At 40.6% G+C, this 21,231-nt stretch overlaps 1 protein-coding gene across 2 annotated transcripts in view; it reads right to left on the reverse strand.

Moving 5' to 3' along the window:
• Nucleotides 1-1,737: 1,737 nt before the first annotated feature.
• The window catches only part of EDAR (ectodysplasin A receptor), a 74,171-nt gene continuing 54,677 nt past the window's right edge, over nt 1,738-21,231 (reverse strand). For both annotated transcript variants that reach the window (XM_075491937.1, XM_075491936.1), the window contains exons 6-12: nt 11,644-11,730; nt 10,356-10,484; nt 10,193-10,267; nt 9,810-9,882; nt 8,708-8,867; nt 5,652-5,712; nt 1,738-4,204 (exon numbers count right to left, since the gene is read on the reverse strand). In XM_075491937.1, coding sequence (XP_075348052.1) covers nt 3,885-4,204; nt 5,652-5,712; nt 8,708-8,867; nt 9,810-9,882; nt 10,193-10,267; nt 10,356-10,484; nt 11,644-11,730 — 905 coding nt within the window. In that variant the 3' untranslated portion in view covers nt 1,738-3,884. The remainder of the gene's footprint in view (nt 4,205-5,651; nt 5,713-8,707; nt 8,868-9,809; nt 9,883-10,192; nt 10,268-10,355; nt 10,485-11,643; nt 11,731-21,231) is intronic.

The raw sequence follows: 21,231 nt of genomic DNA on the forward strand, positions 1-21,231 counted from the left end.
TTATCATTGAGGATAGCAGAGTCAATCATAACTTTAACCTTACATGAGCCAAATTCGCTGTAAATACTAAGAACATTATTATACAATGCCAGAGAAATTAACCTTAAGTACACCTTAAGCATTCATCCGATCCAATAATTCCCCAAAACAGAACACCAATTAACATCATTTATAATAGTTTCACATTCACCTTCATCCTACACTTGCTGGCTGCAGCTATTTCAGAGATGTTACTGAGCTGAAATAGTCACACACCTGAAATTCATTGGTTACTTGGTAAGATTCAACTCATCTAACCTTTGACAACTGTAGAATAAATGTTTACATCAAAGCTTGTCACTCCAGGTTCTCTTCATAGTCTGGAGACACGATAGCCTATAGTTTGAGGATGCAGCCCATCTTGATTATTTCAGATGTCTGCTTTAGTGCCAGACGAATCTCACTGCAGACACCTGTATTTGCACAGGTACATCCCAGTGTGCCGGAAGCACCGCACGTGAATGAAAAATTGAAAAAAAAAAGAAGGAAAAATTGAAACAAAGATGACATCCCACAGAAGCTCTCAGGTGGTTTGTTTTTTATGTTTCTGTGTTTTATTTCCTTATTTCGCACAATGGAAGGACATGGGTATTTTATGCAGATCTGAGTTTGTGCTTTGTCAAGTTAAACCTAAGAAGCCGAAGTTTCTCCTTTGGGTGGCTGTCCGTAAGCACATTCAAGCAGATAATGCTCCAGCCTTTCAGACGGCGACGTGTTTAGATGCAGCGATGCCTGTTGGAGTGTGCTTCACGCTATGTTAACTCCTGCACATATAGTACAGGGAGTAAAAAGACAGTAAAGTGAAACTCGGAACATCAGTTCCTCCCAACCATCTGGCAAACTCAAAGCTTTCATTGCCGTTTCTGGAGCCTTTCTCTCCTTTAATTGTTGATGGAACAAGAACGTATTCATCGTGCTGACACTAACAAATGAAGCTGAATAAACAAAATCCCAAACTGTTTTTAAAGTAGGACAGTGTTTCTTCCATTTAGAAAATGTTTGATCTGTATGAAAGACTCCGAAAGTCTTAGCTTAGTCACCAGGGACTGGGGGAAATGCAACTTGGTGCTCTGATTTTTGTAGAAGCTGGTGGTTCTGCTGGCAGTCTCACCAGTGCAGCCTAAGATGGGATGAACATAATTATTCTGTCATGGAGTGAAAGCTTCCAGTTAAGATCTCTGATAATGTGGTGTAGCACTGCTAATTTAGGTACGCAAAATGAAAGCAGTTAATGAGAGAGTATTGCTACTGTGAGATTACTCACCAGTCTCACAGTCTGTACCAGCTCTCAGTACGTATATCATAACTTACAAGCAGTTTCTCCAAGGAGTTGCTAGGCGTTTGGCATTCTCATAGTACCTACAAGGTGAACTATTGAACCAAAGCTATATTGACAAAGGAAGAATGGTTTCTGCTTCAAAAGTTTCCGAAGTGTGATGCAGAGAAGCGGTATCCTACAGGAATGCAAAGATTCCTTCATGTGCGTTACCTAGACACTCCCATAGCACAGGAATGTGCCTGCTAGCCCTTGGCTAACTCATTTAATTACGGATTTATAAGGCAATATATGATTTAATCAAAGAAATGGCTAATACAACTGTGTTTTACCTCTTTCTTTTATTAGCATATTTTATGTTCATACTTTACAATATAATAAGTTATATATACAGCATTAAAAAAATTATTAGAAAGTAAGCTTTGGCAAGATTTACAGGAATTTTTTCAGTCCTGTACATCTTTTGTGTAACAATAAAAATACTGTATACTAAATAAAATAATGTTAAATAGTCTGTGTTCACATTGGCACCATCGATTTCAAGACCCTAACTTTTCATGGCCCAATAAACATAAAAAAGAGGATTCCTGTATCTTCTTTTAAACAAACAAACGTTGTGTACTATTAAATGACACATGAAATATAGGAGGCAGTCCACTGAAATAACACTGTAGTTACACACTGGCATAAGAAAAATAGAATCTTCCTGTTTTTTTTTCTTTTCCTTTTTTATTCTAGTAGCAATAGTACTAAACTGCAAATTCAGGGTCTTGAAAATCTTGTTGAAGACTGCTGAGTTGCCAGCAGATCTAGAAATCTTATTGAAGCCTGTTGAAATCTGTATTAATTTGTCATTGATTTCAAGCCAGCAAGAATTTCACCCCTAAATTAAACATCAATTAGCTGGTTAAATGTTCAAATAGAGGCAGCTTGCTGCTTCATTAAAAAAAAAGTAAAAATTCTCATCAAATTCAGCATATGCAAATTAATGAAGAGTGTGTTATGATACGAAAGAAATGGTGGAAGAAGAATAATGAGAGGGATAGGTTTTATGTTGCAGTATGTACCTCCTCTGCTATACAAGTCAAGGGCTGAAAATATACTAAATATAGATGTTAAAGGGTGATACTAAATGTTCCGCACAATTATGATACTATCATAGATAAGATCTAGTTACTAAGTGATGGAATACTGGTTGTTAACTTCAGGGTAATAGTTAGTATTTTTTATAGCATTTTGTTCAGTCATGCATTTTGGAATTTGAAAAGTATTGCTTTGTAACTGACACATCTCTTAATTTAGTGGTTGCACTTGTTGAAATCTGTCATCACTCATTTTAGCTATAAACTAAGCAAATAGGTTTGGTAACAGCTACTGATTTGTGGTCTGAACAAGTTTTAGAGAACTTTTAACCATGAAAAATCAGAGATTAGTTAAAAGGAAAAAAATAAGGTCATTTTTTGTTGTACACAACCTCACAATAATGCTTTACCTTCCAGAGGCGTTGGTTTTCACCTGTAGATTCTGTGCTCATGGTAGATGTTTACAAGAGTATAGCATTTTAAAAAGACTTTTTCCTCTGCATTTCAAGTGCCTCTAAAGAAATCTACTCTTTTTGCTCTTAGCATCAAACATGCACCACTGTTGTCTGAAATTCCTCTGCTTGGAATATGATTTGATATATAGATGTCACTACTGGAAAAATACATTTTTCATGGTACTGGACAAGCTGTTTTCGTTGCTTCTCATTTTGTAACGGCAAAGAAGAGAGGAACTTGTTGCTCTCAACTAACAAGGAGTGACTGCCAACTTTTACTGCCCACTTGCTAACCAGCTTGTCCTCAGCAAGTCAGCAGTTTGAATTTACAATTTCTGAAATGTCAGAATGGAGCAAGAGTGCATTTACGTGCATTATGTACAGCGTTTTGAAGCACTTCAATCTGTAAATTACGGTGACTCTTTTTTCATATAGTATAGTTAGTTAATCTGAGGTCATATACACCTATGCGCATACTTCTAGATTCAACAAACCCATAGTAAGTATAGAAAATGAAACTGGTTACATACTAAATGTGTTGTTAGAGCCAACAGAAATGTACATGCCTCATGTATTAATTGGTACTGTAGCTGTGGTACTGTTTTTGATTGTAACTATTAAACCGTTGAATGAAGCCCTAAGAGACAGGAATATTTTCAGAGAACAATCCAATGGCTTTCTTGAAGGCCAGGCAGGAAGGGTATCAGCAGGGTTATCTCCACATATACTCATACACAGACTGCAAACTGGATGTTTGTGTGTCCACTTATTATCAGGAACTGTTTAACGTGATCGTTTTCTTTAATGACATGTTTCATACCGAGCTTCATGGCAGATTTCTGCTCTTGTTTTGGTAGATGTGTAACTTCACTTTTTTTAGAAGTCAAAGAGAATAGCTTCCCGTTGGTTATCATCGGGAGCGATTATGTAGAAGAAACATCAATGGTCTTTTGTCCAAAGTCTTTGACGTGGTGCTTGCTGGAATCATGGTTCTTGCAGGTGACGTGGAAGCGCGGGTCCCAGGCAGGCATGTCAGGATGTCCCTGCTGGTTCAGGAGCAGGCATTGCTTGTGCCCACTCCAGAATATCCGCACACAAGGATTCGACAGCATCCAACCGCTCGATTTGCACCAGTTTGGTCAGCAGTTCTGGGATGCTGTAACCTGCCGTGCTGATGCGATCAAATAGCTGCATGCCATCTGTCATACCACCTATCTCATCTCTCTTCAGTCCAAAGCTCTCGGCGAGGTGGCGCCACGTTTTCACTATGGCTTTTTCTGTGTTGTAGGTGGAGCTGAGCATTCGGCTGGTCTTCTCCAGGCAATCAAACGGCAGCTCCGTAGGGCTCAGACCTGCAAAGCGAGGTGTTTATTGTCAGCTGGCTCTGTGCACGAGTCTTGACTATTCAAGACATTTATTAAAGTACTACAGTATATACTCTTAGCCATAAGTACAGCTACAATCTTGAAGTGATAGTCCATGTCTAGCTCCAAAGTTCTTACTGTATATTACCAAATTAATTCTTCCTAGTGACAGTAGGGTACAATCATTAGGGTAAAAAGTTGTCTGGGAAAGAAGCATTAGGCGGCTTGTATGAATTCCCATGGCACTGCCCCTTCATTCAACAATTTACTAGCTGTTAGAAAAAGTGCATGGCAACCATATCCCTAGTGAGCAGCTCCATTAATACACCTCTGCACGTCAGGCACAGTGTTTGAGCTCAAGAGACAGCTCTGACCCTTCCCCGAGTCTGTCACCAGCAGCTGCTGTAACATCTCTCTAATTGAAAGTTGCCCTTGTAGGAATGTGAGGAGTGAGGTGAAGCAATGACACCAGATGCTTGCAAGCATAAAAGTCCCTGCAAGTGCTCGATTGTCATTACTATCACTGAATCTCTAGAGAGGATTTAACATTCATCCTGTGGGGAAAAAGCTATTTTTTTCCTGGACATTTTTTCTATGTATTCATGGTCACAGAATAAAGGAGAGAATCAGCTACAGCATTTTTCCGAGACCAGTCTTTTGCTTCTGTAGTTTTCCTGCTTCATACTCAACAGCAGTAATTTGGTGGGAGACAGAGCTCCCTGAACCACAGAAAACTCAAAAGCAGACGCGCACACGTGCACACAAAGCGTGCATGCGTGTGGAGTAAATGCAGTCACGTCTTCTGGTCTGCAGGAAAATTAATTCGTGTCTCTTTTACCAAAACAGTCAAGGTAGTCAAGTGGTAAAGAGGGTTGAAACACTTAAAACACTGACTTACTTGGAAACTCCACTTTCTGTCCTGAGAAGTGGGACAGCATTTAGAGAAGCAGAGTAGGTCCAGACTTGCATCTGAAATACAGTCCTGACCCTCCCCAAATCACACTTTCGTATTTGGGACTAATTTCTATCTGTTATCCAAGGGACTAAGCAAATAAATCAAACAGGTTTCCTCTAGATGGGGAATGTGAGAGTGCTTCTCCGCAACTTGCTCTGTAGGCATGGCTGGGTTGCGTATCCCAGCGCGGCCCAACACTGCTCCCCCTGCTCTCCATGGGAAGGAAGGAAGGAAGGAAGGCCGTGCACACACCTGGAGAGGAGCCAGGGCGTGCTCCAGCCCAAGCCCAGCCTGGAGAGCTCTGGGGTGAGGGCACCACGGTGCCTCCTGGCAAGGGAGTACAAAAGTGCCTACAGAGTGTCTTTTCTGGACTGGGACTTTCTCCTTTCCACAGGAGGGCAGAGGCCTTTCTTACTTTATAGCAAACGCTCGTGATCTAATTTTGTGCTGTTAGTGTAGGTGCAAGTTTTGTACACTCACCTTCTGCAACGTCGCACACGTTAGCATACACGTCAAGTATTTTTTTCCTTCGACTTTGAATCTAAATGAGAAGATTTTTATTTCATTAATTTTTCATTCATGGGAGTAAACAATTAGCAGACAGCAGTGGAAAACCTGTGGGAGATCCTCATTTCACGGTGCTAGGAGTTACCACATAATGTCCTCCAGGGTCCCTTTTGAAGACTCAAAGAAAAGGACACAGCAATTATTCCGTGAAGCATAAACCTATTTCTGATTTCGCTTCCCACTGCTAGAGATCTTTCTTTCCATCCTCTAGTCTTTTTTTAGGTCAATTACTTTTCTGTTCCAAGTGTTTGTATGTTTTATTTCTCTTTCAGACTGAAGCAAACTCCTGACAATGAGGACAAACTCAATACCACGCATGCAGGCAATTAATGCAGGGCTGTCCAGGTAAACCAGGACAGGATTGGCTGCAGGGAATTAAACTCAGACTGAAATTGCCTTCTTCCAGTAATCTAAGAGGACTGTAGAGGAGGGGATCTTCCTTTCTGTCATTTGATGTAGAACTGCTTAGTGCATTACTAATTAAATGTCTTTTCTTCTATGATATAATGCCTGGTTGAATCTGAATCATTTTACAGATGGAGAAAAAAAAGAAAATCAGCGAAGCTTTGGACAGGGAAAATCTGAGGTCCAGGGTGCTCTAGTCATTTTTGACAAGAAAGAAACTTGAACTGAAAACCTGACATTTTCCAAGCTGAAAATGGACATTTGGATATAGTTTCATTTAGCAAAAATAGTCTCAAGGTTTGGATTTGGATCCAATGTGGAGTGAAAACAAATGTCAAAATGTCATGAGTTCTCAGGGACTGGAATTGTCGTCCCTCTGCCAGCTCTCATTAGGACTGAACTTTCTGAAAAGCTGTCTTTTTGATAGGACTCTAGCATTATCTCCACAAATTCGCCACTTTCCACTGCAAACCAGGCTAGAAAAAAGCTCTGCGTTCACTATTTCGTTTTGTGGAAAGATTTTCCTCATTTTATTTGGGCTCTAAAGGGCAAGGCACATCAATGACTTGGGTTAATAGACTTGCAGCTGGAGACCACAAAGAGGCTGCTCCACCCGAACGAGGTCCGTCTCGCCGGCGCAGAGGCTGTGCAAGTGTGTTGTATTGCAGGGCAATGCAATGCAGGCACTGGTTGTCGTTCACATATTCTTGGTATAATTTACATGTGCTTAATCGGTTGTGCTGCTATTGTAGCCTTGGATTAGCTGTTTCAGAACCTTGTAAACAGGAAATTTTCTTTTAATGGGATTTATTAAAACTCCTCCTAAGCAGACTATTGGATGCTTATTTTCATTCTCCTCTCATTTTTAGGGCAAGGAGGCAGGTTAAATAATTCCATGCCCATGAAGAATTATGCAGGATGCTCTTTTTCCCAGAGCCAGAAGATGGGGGATTTGCAAAGCTTATGCTGAAAGCAAACAGGTAAAGTTGAGCCTGACGATCCTCCATGTGGTAGCTCATTGCATAATGGTTTTTAATTTAACGAGGAAAGAGCAGACTTGGAGAAGAGCAGGCATTCAACTTTCTTTACCCTCATCCAACAACAACTTAATACTCTTTCCTGTACTAGAAGTGTTACTTAATCTCCAGCCTAGAGCAAATTGCTTCTTTTCTAACTTCTGGCAACTGGTTTAATCGTGAAATCTTAGGTATGGAGCAGAGGATCTTGATGCAGTCTGCACTTTCATTGAAAACTTTGTCTTCAGCCTTGTCAGCAGGCTTCAGTCCATGAGGAGTATGTTAGAACAGAAGGTCTGGAAGAAATAGTTCGTGCTTCAGACGTGCTTACAAGCTATCTGTCTAAATCACTCTGGAAAATATATCTGTTATATGTGGTCTTTAGAAGGTAAGCCACTTCTTATTAAACGTTCTGATTTCATGCATACCCAACTTATATTATCCAATTTCAAGCCAGTGCATGTGGAATTATGATGAAGTTGGATATTTAGAGAGACCTCAGAAAACTGAATTTTAAAATGTGAGCATTGGAGTAGTACATTATTTTCAGATGGTCATAACTGTCTGCAACTAGAAAAACATTTCTCATGTGTTGAGACTTTGTGTGTCTGGTCTCAGCTGAAAAATGAGCTATTTTAGAAAATTTGATCTGAACCATCCCAACAATTCAAAACATGAAAAGATGCATTTTCAAACCTTTTTATTCTTAAAAGCTATATGATTTTTGACATTAATGATGTGATTTTGTCCTAGGTATTGCCATTTTAAAACTATTTTGGAAGTACTAAAAACTTAAAAAATATTTGAGCAGACACTTTCTTTTTAAGGATAGTTTCATGTTAATATAAACTAAAAAGTTGTGTGGGTGAGGTGTGGCCTTAACTATGCCTTGAAATACTCCAAGGGAGATAAAATGCCCTGAGCAGCACACGCTCAGCAGGAAGAAGTGAAGGCCTTCCACAGCAAAACAAACAGTGGATCTACAGTGTCCTTCAGAGCAGAGAAGTGACCTTCAAAGCATGTGTATGTTTTTCAAAATTATACATGAAAACCAAGCACAACACCGGATATGACTGAAAAGTCTACGGCATGGAAATACCGATGCTACTGGGTCAAGGCACTCAGATGCTACGCTGCCGTATGAAGCCAGCCATGCTGTTGCATTATTTATCTGTCTCGGATTTTCTGTGGTAAATGTAGCATCAGGGTTAGTTATATTAGCATTAGCTATATCGGGGTTTTGCTGTTATTTGTGTATTCTTTCTTTAGACTGTAAAATATAATACTCAAAAAAGCAAAGTTATTACTCTTGTAGGAAATTTGGTTTTCAGCCCTGAACAACCCAAACTATTCTATGATTCTATGATATATGTATATATATGCCACTATGCAAAGGAGATTCTATAATAAATTTGCCTGGAGAAGCTCTTGTAAATTAGTCTGGTCTGCACTATAATGCATTTTTAGGGGTGATTGTATATTGTTTTCTTAAAAAAAAAACCAACACAGAAAAATCTTCTCAATTTTTAAATCTCAAAATAGCCTTACCCCAGTTGATTTATTGCTTGTAGAAGATTTATCTCTGGCCAAATGCACTAAAGATAACAAGCATCTCTCTGGAGTCCCTTGTTTGTCAACTGCAGCTTCTTCATCACTATCCATACTACGACTTAAAAGTCGTTCATTCTCAGAAGATGCATCATTTTCACTGTAAAATGAAGGATACAGTTATCTTAGTGAAGTCTCTCATGGGTTGACTCCAATCATCTCTTTTTTGCTATCCTAGAGTAACGGAATAAAAGTGTTTTCCATTTTTTAAAATGCCTTTCCTTCGAAATCCTGTGAATGTAACTGCATTCACCTGCCCAGGGTGTATGTACAATGCCCACCAAGTTAGAGAGTCATGCATATCTCGCAAGAATCCTTTTATAGAGGGATTTTCCACTGACGACAGTGTTTAGCCCACCTTAATCATGTTACCCAGCCAGGTTTGGCCTCCAGGCAGACACAAGGTGAGGAAACTATCACACCGTGCCACCCAGATGATGCTACGGACAAGGAGTTTCCTTAAGACCCGGAACAGCTATTTTTGCTCCTCCTGCCTGAAAGTGAAGGGGAACGTTACTAAGGGCATGTATGCGAGAGCAGCACTCAGGTCCCGAAAATGGACCTCTCAAAAGAAGAGATGGAGCCCCAAGAGCTGATGAACTTGTCACAGCGGGAGTGGGAAGGACACAGATTTCTCTTTGGTAACGTCTGTCATCCTCTCTTAGAAACCGGAGGAGGGAAAGCCTACTAAGGCATCTAGTCTTTTCCCTGCTGCAGCAAACTACCAGCATACCCGTCTAATTCCTAGTTCTCGTTGTAAAAGGTTGACAGCACAGGGGTCTGAGTGGGCTGTGACCTGGAGCACATAGTGCTCAAGGTAAGGTGTTAAGATAAGGTGTCCATGGTCACCTTAGCTCTGCCAGAAACTCCAACAACCGCAACTTTCCCATTAACAGGTTATTCCTTGGTCTGATAGACTTGAAAATCTTGGTGCTAATTACTTCTATTTTGTTCTTCATGTATTCCTCTGTACCAGGATGAATGGTGACTATGTCCCTCCCCCACTTCAGTCAAAGTGGAAGTATGTTTATCTTTTACCCACCTTTTAACAGCCTTAGCTGGAGTTGCTGTAAGTTTTTCAAACTCTTCTTTCTCAGAGAATATCACAACATTATCTGTAGATCAACAATTAGAGAAATTTAAATTGGCTATGAGTTTCCAAACCAGTGCTTTGTGTCAGGAGCTGGTTCTGCCGGCGACCTTACACGGAAACATAAATTTCTCTGCTACCTTTTTAATTGCTATAGGAGGATTAAATGACATTCTGGAAGTACAAAACCTATTATACTATCATACTATTCTTTAGTAAACTGATGTGGATTTTATACAATTCAAAGGAGAAATTGTATTTAAGAGAAATGCATTAAGACTATTTAAGCCCAATGTTGTCTTGGACAGAAAAAGCAAAAATAAAGCAACTTATACCTTGCACTTCTTTCTTCTCTTCTTGTGTGTTAGCCTGAGCTTCAACATTTTTTACTGAGTGGCTCTTGCAACAGGCTAGAATATAAAAATATAACACTAATTATTCTCAGAAGCTATCTAAAAATAGCATTTGCAGCTAAAATTTCATGTGCTGAACAATTACCTTGAGCAGAAGGTTTTGTTTTCACAATGTAAAACATGATGATGAGGACAATGGCAATAGCCATTATGAAGATGGTAGACATTGCAATTATAAGAGCTGTAGCCAGATGTCCTTGTCCTGAAAGATCTGCTGGAATAAAGAAAAAATATTTTCATAAAGGAGCAACTCGGGATCGGAGAATAGTTAACAGTTTGTGGTCTGCTCTACACTTACATTTTGCATACTCGTTTAGTTGATCTGAGTCTTGGTTACTTGTTAAGCATTGAAAAACTTAGTGTTGTATCTCAAAGGCAAACTTACTAACAGTTTTTCAAAATCGTGACATTTATGCTGCAATAACCAGTTAACAGTATTCATAAAAATATTTGATGACATGATCCATCAGATACAAAGGTGTAGGAAATTATATTATCTGCTAATAATGTAGGAAACCATATGTAAGCAAGAGTAGCAACTTTCCTAACACTGTATTCTGCGAAACAGCATTGAAGAGAAAAGAAAAAAAAACAAAACAAAAAACAAACGGGATGAGAGCTAAAACGTCTGTCGATAATCATGGCTGCCTCAAAAGCTTTGCAGTAAAAAGGAGAACACAATGCGTATGTGGAGGGACTGATGTTTTTCTAACCGAGACTTAAAACACAGGATGGCTTGAAGGTGAATTTAAAATAACGTAAATGAAAAGGTATTCAGAAGCAGAATTCAGATGCAAAAGACTAGACTTGAAAAGCCACAAAGGGGCGCAGAAAATGACAGATATGCTAAAATGCATGGAAACTTTAATTTTTCTGAAAACAAGATCCTCGCGGTCATGTTTCCAGACAATGCCAGGAAGATCAGCATTGTCAGTACCTCATTAACTGCATCTTTCCTGTTGTGTCTTCTCAGGTTCACACAGTTTTTAAAACCTAAAAATCATGCTGGAGAACTGTTTATGTTAGCTCAATAAGAGACTGGCCGTATTTGTGCATTAAATTATTTTCACCAGTCTAAGCTAAGCTTTGCTGAGGCATAGTGCCATTTCTGTATGGCTACAAATAATGAGCTAAATTTATTGCTGGCATTCCTGAGTACAGTTCAAATCCATCTTAAGTCCATCTGACTAAACCAGCGGTGCTGATTAAGCAAGGAATACAAATTCATTCTGAATTATTTTTAATAGCAGTTTTAGAAATCTGGAAATAGTGGCAATGAAATTCACAAGAGAGATTTTCAGTTTGGTTGCACTTTGTTGATGCTATTTTCAAAACAAACAGCTGCTAAATTAGATCTGTGAATGCATTCTTACCTTTGTGAGCATGCTGGTAAGGCGAGAAAGTGCTTGTGCCAGAGGTACTTGGGAAAATGGCTGAAATGCCAGAGGTAGCCCCCGCACCTGCAATATAAACAGAAATTCCATAAACTTCCACAGTTACTTTGTCCCATCAGAGCAACAGCTTGGCCCAAGTAAGCAGAGCCTTTACTTAGCTTGACTGCATTTCTATCATGTTGAAAATTGTGTTACAGAATACCTTTTTGCATAGCATCTAGAGGAAGGGGAAGAAGTCAAAGCTCCTGAAGGGTTATGAACTTGGAAGAAACCCAAGCGTCTTCAGACACACTCACAGGGCCAACTGTTACGTATAGATTGCCATAGTATAGATCTGTCCGGGGTAGCAGAAAGTTTTCCAGGATCCAGCTGATGACTCAAACTGTTTACAACCCCCGCTCCACTCTTTGCAACTGCGGACCCCAAGTCCCAGCTGGGAGATTCATCAGATTAGTGCTTCTCACAAGCACCCTTCACTAGCAGGATCACTGTGAAACTCTGACGGTACGCAAACCCGTAGGTTTTTGCAACAGGAAAACCTAGGATAGGTGACAAATAATGGTGTTGAATGCCTTTCTGTTCCATGGAGCTGTACTATCATAAAAGGGAGTATTAGAATTTCCTGCAATCTAGCAGGGCAGTACGTTTCTTATGATTCCCCCTGTCAGTCCAAATCTATATTCTGAGGAGGGGGGAAATCCACAAAACCAGTGAAATGAAGAACTTAAAGGAACGCTTCACGCTGGCAGAGGCGAGAGATTGTCCAATAGAGGTTTCCATGTCTAAATTCTACAGTTAAGTTTAAAAGTTAATATATATCTTTCAGATGGAGTCATACACCAAGTTTTCAAAGCAGTAAACCAAGTCATAAGTTAACATATTTTGACAATACCAGACAATACTGAATATTATTGGGAGTAAGGCTGTTGATCGGAATGCTTTCATACAGGATGGTGTTGGCATAGCATTCCAAAACAGAATAAAAATATTACTGTTGGGAGAAAACATTCTCTTCATTCTCAAGTAATCTTTAGCATCATTGGTAAGCAGGTTGTGCAAACAACTACTATCAACAGACACAGAAAAACATCTTCTGGCTCGGAGGGGGTATGAAATCCCTCCTGCTTTGTATTAGCTGTCCAGTGATAATTAAATCCCTGGAATTATCACTGGATATCACTGGAATTATCACTGGCTAATTAAATCACATGGAAGAAGTCCAGTGATAATTAAATGCAGCAGACCTAAAGGCAGGAGACTGTCCCAGTCACCTGGTAAGGTGCCCACAGCACACGGCTCCACAAGCTAGTTTGGCAACTAGAGTAGCTGAGAACTAACCGTGCCATTCTTTTGACCTAGTAAATATTACGAGAAATTAAACCCACCAGGTAAACTTGACAGGAAATTAAGCGGTCTGGAATGGTCTGAGAAATGTTCCATGGTTAAGAACAAAGCAATAGGCATGTTCTTCAAATTAAGAGAAATGTTTTCTAAAAAGAAAAAAAAGTATTACCTAACATAAAACGTGGCTGCATGTAGTGAATGAGTAATGTACACGCTTAAAGTGGCCACAAAGTATGAGTTGCAGATGTCTTCAAACGAAAATTTCTTTAACAATGGTAAAACTTCTTTCAAACCTCATTTGTTGGAAGGAAATGGATTCATTTGTTGTAATTGCCTTTTTTTTTTCAAACTGAGGAAGTGTTTTCATGAAGTTTTAAATATACTAATTTGTTAATTTGGATGCTTTTCATATTATGTAAATGACAGGCAGATTATGTAAATCTTGCCTCTGGTCCCTTCTCTGTGCCAGACTTCCTTCTAAGACGAATTAGTTAGGAGCTCCAGAAACTGCAATATAGCAGTAGATCATCTAGATATCAGTAGATGAAGATGTCACCTTCATGTAATGGACATTAAAGACAGGTAATTTGCTAAATTTTCAGCGGTTCTTCACAAAACTGAAGTGAATCACCCTTGGTCTCGACCTATATATTTACTCATCATGGCTGGATAATGGAGGAAATTTAGTAAATGGCCAATGCTGTAGCCCAGTACTTTCCTTCATGTCCACAGCTACCCAGCTTATGCCTATTCTTGCAGTCCCCCTGGCAAATCCAATTACAGACAATTGCAATTCTGTGCAGTTCTTGCAAGCTGCAACAAGTCAACAATAGCTTTTCTTACGCAGCCTTTCAGTTAACACAGGCAAGCCGTGCTGCTTCGTCCGCGTGGAGTTTATCTAACAAGCTTCAGCTCATCTCCTCCATAAGCAAGTTTTCTCAAACTCTCCTCCCTCTCTTTTCCTTCATCTGAAATATGTCGTCATTGAAGTATTTCTGCCTAACCGTTTGGTATTGTTAACCTCATGTTTTTCACCTGTCTGTGAAAGGAAGTAGAGCCTTCCAAGGTGGGAAGTCACGCAGCAGCACGTAGCGCAGGAAGGGTAAGGAGGAGAGTCATCCATTCTTCATGCAGCATCATCGTCATGCTTCACCCAGCTCTACCCCACAGCAGGATACGGCGTGTTGCCCACGCCATGCACGCACACACACACACACACACACAAAAGCCTCTGCCGTGCACCAGAGTGAGCACCTTCAGAGTGAGCACCAGCTCTGGAGCCTACGTGCAGAATTTTTCTTTGAGTTGCATGGGAATGGGGCCACTTTGCTTATGCTGTAGTGCCTGTCGTGGCAAAATCAAGGCTGGTGCTAGAACGTGATGGCCTTTTACATATGCCTAGGTGGGAGTTAGGCGTTATGCATATTTTAAGCCTATTATCAAATTTAATAATTTGGCATATTCATTATGAGCCAAGATTTTTCTTTAAATGTGGCTTAAAAGAAAGTGCCAATTCGTGCACCTGCACTACAAGAGGAAGCAAAAATGCCAGCTTCTGCAGAAGTTGAGTTCATATCAGTTTTGTGTGAGGAAAAAGAAACAGAACTCATAGCTGCTGCTTTTTCCCAGTCCCGCAGTATACCATGACTGCAATGTCAGTTGTTCCTGTGCACATCCAGTTTTTGCATCCCGATCACATTATTAATTCTGGTTCCAATATAGATGACACTTACATAATCGGTAAAGACATAGATACAGTTAAGGCAGAGACATCCTAAGGTGCTACAGCACAACATATGGAAACAACTCTATTTTAAGCACAAAAAAGACTGATGGCTGTAATATAGCTGTGCAAAAGAGTGGTTTGTATTCCTAGACACCTGTAAGTAATATTGTAGGAATGTGATAAAGACATTAGGAAAGAAGTTTATCACTGAAGTTTGGTCAGCTTTTGCTTTATAAATGTTTTTATTCAAAAATTGTAATTTAGTTATAACTTTCTTGGAGTCTAAATAGTTTCATTTTAAAAACATACTTATTGTTTAAAAGAACAATTGAATTTGTATTCACATTTGAATGTTTGGGGTTTTTTAGCTCAAAAGATAGCTTTAACTTAAATTGCCGTGCAGTCAGCCTTTTGTCCTCATAGTGAACAAATGCTGGGCAATAAAATATTTTTTTTTTTGTTTCAACGAACCTTCCTGCTTTATGTAACAGGACTATTACAGTTGTTCTTGTGTCTCAAGACAGATTTACAATAAGAAGTGACGAACAAAACTACCAGATTTGTGAGAGGAGGAGGGCGCAGGGAGGGGAGGTTTTACCAACATGCCCCCTTGCAAGTGTTTGTGAGTGAGTAAAATCTGGTGCAGTAGGAGACCATATGTGCTCCTGACATATGTTGCTGTGGGTGTCAGCTTACTGGTCCGTGCAAAGGACTGCTGCTCATAGCTAGCAACAGCTTTTTTTGACGTTTATTTAATACTTAATGACATATTATAAAAATATGCGAAGTGTGTATACAACAGACTATCAGAGTGATTCTGAAATAAGCGTTTCAAAAATGTCTTTGTGTATATATGTATCTATTTCTTGCCATTGAGTGCAGCCTGCTTTCTCCTGATGCATCCCCCTTCTCACAGCCATGGTCCATTTATGAATGGCAATGCATACTCATTACTGCCAGCCAAGCTGCAAGTGCCATCATCGAGACTGTTTTACAGGAGTGAAGTAAGATAAAGCACACAGGCAAATAAATAACTAGCAGCCTGGAATATGAGATGAAAAATAAATTATATTGAGTTGAAAGTCAATAAAAGTAGACAGTTTATGGCTGCAAAGTAATTGAAAACTGGATTATAACTAAACCTAGTCATAAATAAAGGCCTAGATATTTAGAAAGCAGAGGTCAGAATTTTCAAATTAATGTGAATCTGTATTCAGGTACTTATATGAAAGATTTGGTTTCAAATTTAAGGAAACAAGACTTCATATGGAAAGCCTGAGCACTTGGAAAGTCATGGAAGCCGAAGCAGCAGTCAAAGCCAAGCCCCTCTCTAAGGCGTCTACATATGACTTCAGCAATCAAACGTTAACCAACTCTGAAAATATTGCAAATCACTAATAACAGAGCATATCCTAGACAACGGAGGATTGCCTGACTGCTCTTTATTTTACTGTCTTTCATTTTCCGGGGACATACAGAACGCTATAAGGCAAGTTACTCTAGCGTTTCCTGGAGCCACAGGTAGACACTTCAGTTAGGGTAGGCAGTTATGAAACCAGGAAGAGCAGGAAGTAAATTCATTCCTGAGATTGAACCTTCTAAAAATGGTGATAGCAACGTTCCCCTAGACTTTTATTTTCAACCTGGTTATTCTCACTGTAAGTAACCACTGCTCTTCAGACGCATAAAAGGAAATATTTTATGCTGTTGTGCTCTCTGTAATGCCTTTAACTGTTCTATTTCCCTCTCCTTTTATTTTGCCAAGGCAGGGAAGCGGTGATGATTATAGGCCGCGTGGCCTCAGTCTGACAATTTATTCGCATCTGTTGTAGTTTTGTTTAGGATGCGCCAGGAGCTGTAATCGTTGCACAGTACTGGAAGGACACAGGCACACGCTTCATGAATTAAGTCTACCTCCAGGAATTCAGTGTTACCACCTCCTTCTCTGTGCAACGTGAAGGGGATAATTGCCGTTTAAACCCTACTACGGCGGCTCCAGAAGCGTCGAAAGGAAGAGAAGGGACCCGCAAGGAGCCGGTCTCGCCCTTCCCCTGCGCCTCGGTGGCCAGGCTGTACAGGTGGTGGAAAGCTGCAGCTCCGCAGGCTGTGCCGCTCCTGAGCCCGAGCACAGGGACGCTGCGGAAACCCGCACGCTTTCCCACAGGCGCGTGGTGCTCACTGTGGGAGCTGCAGCTCTGGCACAGGTGAAAACATCAAAGTCACTGGCGTTTTCTTTCAGGAGAGCTGCACTGGGACCAGGTGCCCTCCTGAGCGATACCTGGGCCCAGCTTTCCCAGCAGCTGGAGACAGCAAAGCCCATATTGGCTTCTCAGATCCCTCCCCTTGAAGGTTTATGGCTGAGGCAGGCCAATTCTGTCCTAAGATTAGGTTCCTTTCCTAATATAGACAAACCCTAAGGGGATGAGAATTAGGCCATACCACCAGTGAACAATAAAGCACTGCCTTCAACATTTCTCCCATTCCACATGTGAAGAGGAATGGGGTGTTCAGAGATCAAACAACTTAAAAAAAAAGGAAAAGTTTGTTAGCTCCAGCTAACAAGCCTATTCATTTGTAAGCGTAATTTGAAACAGAAGGAAGAAACAGTCCTGATGTTGATCGTATTACAAAAGGACAAAACTGGCAAGGAAAGAAAATTAGCGATAGTACAAAGAATGGAGAGTTAAAATAAAAATCTCTGAAAGAATTATTTTTCACTAATACAAGTGGTTTTGGCATTAGGCTTGTTTGTGTTAAGCATTTCAATTAAGGAGGCTGAGTTCGCAGTCTTCAGTACACGGGTATGGACATGACCCCCTGATTAGAGCTCGTCACACGAAGCCGTCAGCCTGTTAGTCAATTGTTCCATCTCATCTGTTTAGCTGTTTTTGAAGTTCTAACGATACAATAATAAAAATGATCTTTTCTGTTTCTAGATGCCATTCGCTCTCTGGTAATTAAAAAATAACTTGACTACATATGTTTCCCTTTGTTGTTTTTCTTTTCTTCTTTTTTTTTTTTTAATTTTCCTAAGCCATCATTGGTAGGTATTAGACTTAAAAACTTATACAGGTTGATTACCACATCTGTTTTCATATATTCAACCAGGAAAAAAGGTGAGAGGAAATAACAGTATTTTGTGCCCCTGCACACTTATGAATATATACAGTAGATTAAAAAGAAAACCATCAATCAGTTGCTGAAGTTCTCTAAATCAATAATCTGTGAGTGGAAAAGGATTTGTATATTTGATGTAATTGTGTAAATACAACGTCAAAGTAAATGTTTTTCAAGTTTTGGTAGCAGGGTTTGATTTTGTTTTCCTGCATTGTTTTTGAACTGGAATGGCAAATATCAAAGTTTGAACAGAAGAGCAGAGTTAATATACATAAACTGATAGAGAATTGCAGCTGCTAAAGAACAAAATCTCTTCCAGCCGTAACTGTACCTCTCTGCCAGAGACACTCCATGTAGGTTTAAATCTCCTGTCTTTTGCATATACTTTTACATCGGATAAAAGAAAAAAAGCACAACAAAACCACTCTACGTAGTCAGAGGCCTCAAGTAACTCCAATTCTAGAGGTGTCAACAGAAAATCCAGCACCATTAACTGTGGGAAGCCACATCTTAAAGTGGTTTCATGCTCATTACCTTCATTCTTTGATTTGCATGGGAAATGTGCCTCCCCTCCTTTTTGCACAGAGGTATCATATCCCAATTTACTGTCAGCAAAGGTCACTGATGGCTCACGATCTGCTTCATGCACAGCTGAAGACCTCACATCTTTGATATTTGGCATTGTGCTCCTCTGTGCTTAGCAGACCAGTCCTGAGGCTCCTACGTAGTAGACTTGAGGGAGCCGCATGCTGAGAGCCCAGAAGTCTTACACAGGTGTTTCACAGTGCACAAGATATGAAAATTGCAGTCTTTATGGTGATGTTTACCCTCTTTCCAGTAGGAAGAAGCTTTCCTGCTGCACAACATGCATCCTTATGCTCACATATGCACAGCCCCTTCCCTGTACGTGCCCATTGCCCACAAGCTGCCGCTGAAGCCTGGTATTCCTCCCAGACTGCAGAACACTATCGCTCCCACCCTTCAGTCCAAAGAGAGAGTTTCAACACTGTAACCTGGTGATATGTTTGCTTCAATTACATCTCTGACCTCTGTGAAATGTCTCCCTTTCCCCCCCCTCTTTTCCATGCTATTTTATTCTATTTATGTCTCAAGTCCCTTGAGAGGAAAAAAAAAATAAAGGTGACGCAGGCCCATCAGGGAATTTCTTTCTCACTTCCAGTCCTTTTTTACACTAATATTTCCAGATGCTGGGACACAGGGTGTTCATCTTGTTTCCTCAGCCATTTCAAGGTTTATTGACTGTGTAGGAGATGAAAGTTGCACAGCAGGGTCTTGGAGTTGAAAGCTGCTTGTTTACCCTTTGATCAAACCCAAATACTTTTCTGCCAGCTATAATGTACCGTCAGGCAAATTCTCTGAGCAGGTTTCCATGCAGCAGCACACATACCCTACTTTGCTCTCCTTCTGGCCCTCTGTTACACGCAGGCCAGGCACTTCCCCAGCAAGGTAGTTTTCCAGCTAAGGAGAGCACCATTGTCCTTCAACCCTGTCTCAAACCTAATAAAGGCCTGAAATGGGATTTATCTGCCCTCATTTTTCTGTCTAGAAGTGTAAAGCCAGAGCTTGTCACCCCCGGTTTCGTATTTTTAAGTACTTTGCCACCTTTGTTTCCTTGCAACCCGTTGGGTCACCTTTCTCCAGTGGTCTGCCATATGCAGGACTGTTTGAAGAAAAGGCAGCTCTAGGGGAGAGGTACCCTGGCAAATTTTAGGCTCCTGAATGCTGTTCAATGGTCTTTTGAAGTCTCAAGAAAGGAACGGAAGATGCCTGGGACCATTTGGAGTTCTCTAAGGCCTTCTGGGTCCTCCACCAGAACAGCCAGAGGGGTGAGCAAGGAGCACCGTTACACAGAAGTTGTTCTGCATAGAGGAACCATTCCTACCAAAGACCTGATATTATCCTTCATATGACAGAAACTGCATGCTCACATCAAGGGTATGTGCTCAGAGTTTGGAATTTGCAGACCTCAAAAAATTATGCAGTTGTGCAACACCGACATGACACCTTTTCTTTGCTCTGATGGGTATAATCTGTTGACAGTGAAACATGTGATAAAGAGGTTTTATTTTTGATCATTTGCTAATACCAAATTTTATGCTGCCTACCACAACAACAGTCAGCCTTTCAAGACGTTCCTGTAGCAAGGCTGATTTTCCATCTGGAGTACAAATTATTGCCTATGAATTAGGGATCGGCCATTCCAAATAGTGTGCAGAGGTTTAGACATCATAAACCAATCAAATAAACTCAATTACCTGAGCTTAGTGATTTGAGGGATTTGGATTTTAAGAAGCTTTCCCACTTTTTGAACACTTGTAATCAAATGGTTGGTTTCGTAGACTTGATTAAAATGGCAATGTTCACTCTTTCTAGAACTAATGTTTTCTCCTACCTTAGTACCCAGTCAATTTGTTGGTTTATGCACCTGCCTAAATTCCTCCCAAAGATAATATATATATATTCTTGTGTTTGTCAAGGTAAAAATTGCATGTGGTTAATCAGTTGTGCAATTCATACTTTCCTCACGGAACTAAGCACATTATATATAGTATCTGCCAGATTTCCTATAAAAGACAAAGATTTGTTTTTTGAATTGAGTAATAGCCGAAGATCTTCTGGTAGTTCCTTGCCAAATCAGTAAGCTACAACATGTTTGATACTACTAAAACCCCACTTCAGCACATGTTTGAGACAGACCATCAGAGATGAGGAAGTGATTCATTCCTGGCTATTGGCTAGCAGCGGGCACAGTTGTATTCCCATCAGCGGGGCAGCCAGCCCGCACATGCATGTAGGGGAAGGTGTGTCCGCATCCTTTCCTCTTACTATATCCCCTCATCTCCCACCAAGATTCCTAACCTCATGTTTTCATTTACCTCTCCACACCTTCATTTTACCTTTCTTCCCACACCTTACATTCAGGTCCCCCCTAGCACCCTTACTTCACCGCCTAATGCAGACCTTATCTCACCAAAATCACGCTCACCCTGCCCTCACCCACTCCTGTCTCAGGCAGAAGTGCATGTCTCAGGACCGGCTGGGTTTCTGCAGCCAAGGGGGGTGAGCGGCTTTACAACGGACCAGCCACTTTGCGTGCAGACAGTTCGGGAAGATGCCTGCACCTGGGTTGTTACGGCTCCCCAGGAGCTCTCTGAGGCGGTAATTATCCCCTGGCTCATCTGAGCTCTTGCACTTTGGGAAAGGAGGTAGCTGTTGGTGACCTAGCCTCCTTTGAAGTGGCTTGCAGAGCACCAGTGATACACAGTTCAGCAGCGTCTGAACGCAGTAATTGCTATTTATGTACACAAATAAATGGTCGGCGACTTTTGTGTCGACCTCTGCTTTCAAATCAAGCAGGC

This window comes from Mycteria americana, chromosome 1, assembly GCF_035582795.1.
Source record: "Mycteria americana isolate JAX WOST 10 ecotype Jacksonville Zoo and Gardens chromosome 1, USCA_MyAme_1.0, whole genome shotgun sequence".
Taxonomy (NCBI): Eukaryota; Metazoa; Chordata; class Aves; order Ciconiiformes; family Ciconiidae; genus Mycteria; species Mycteria americana.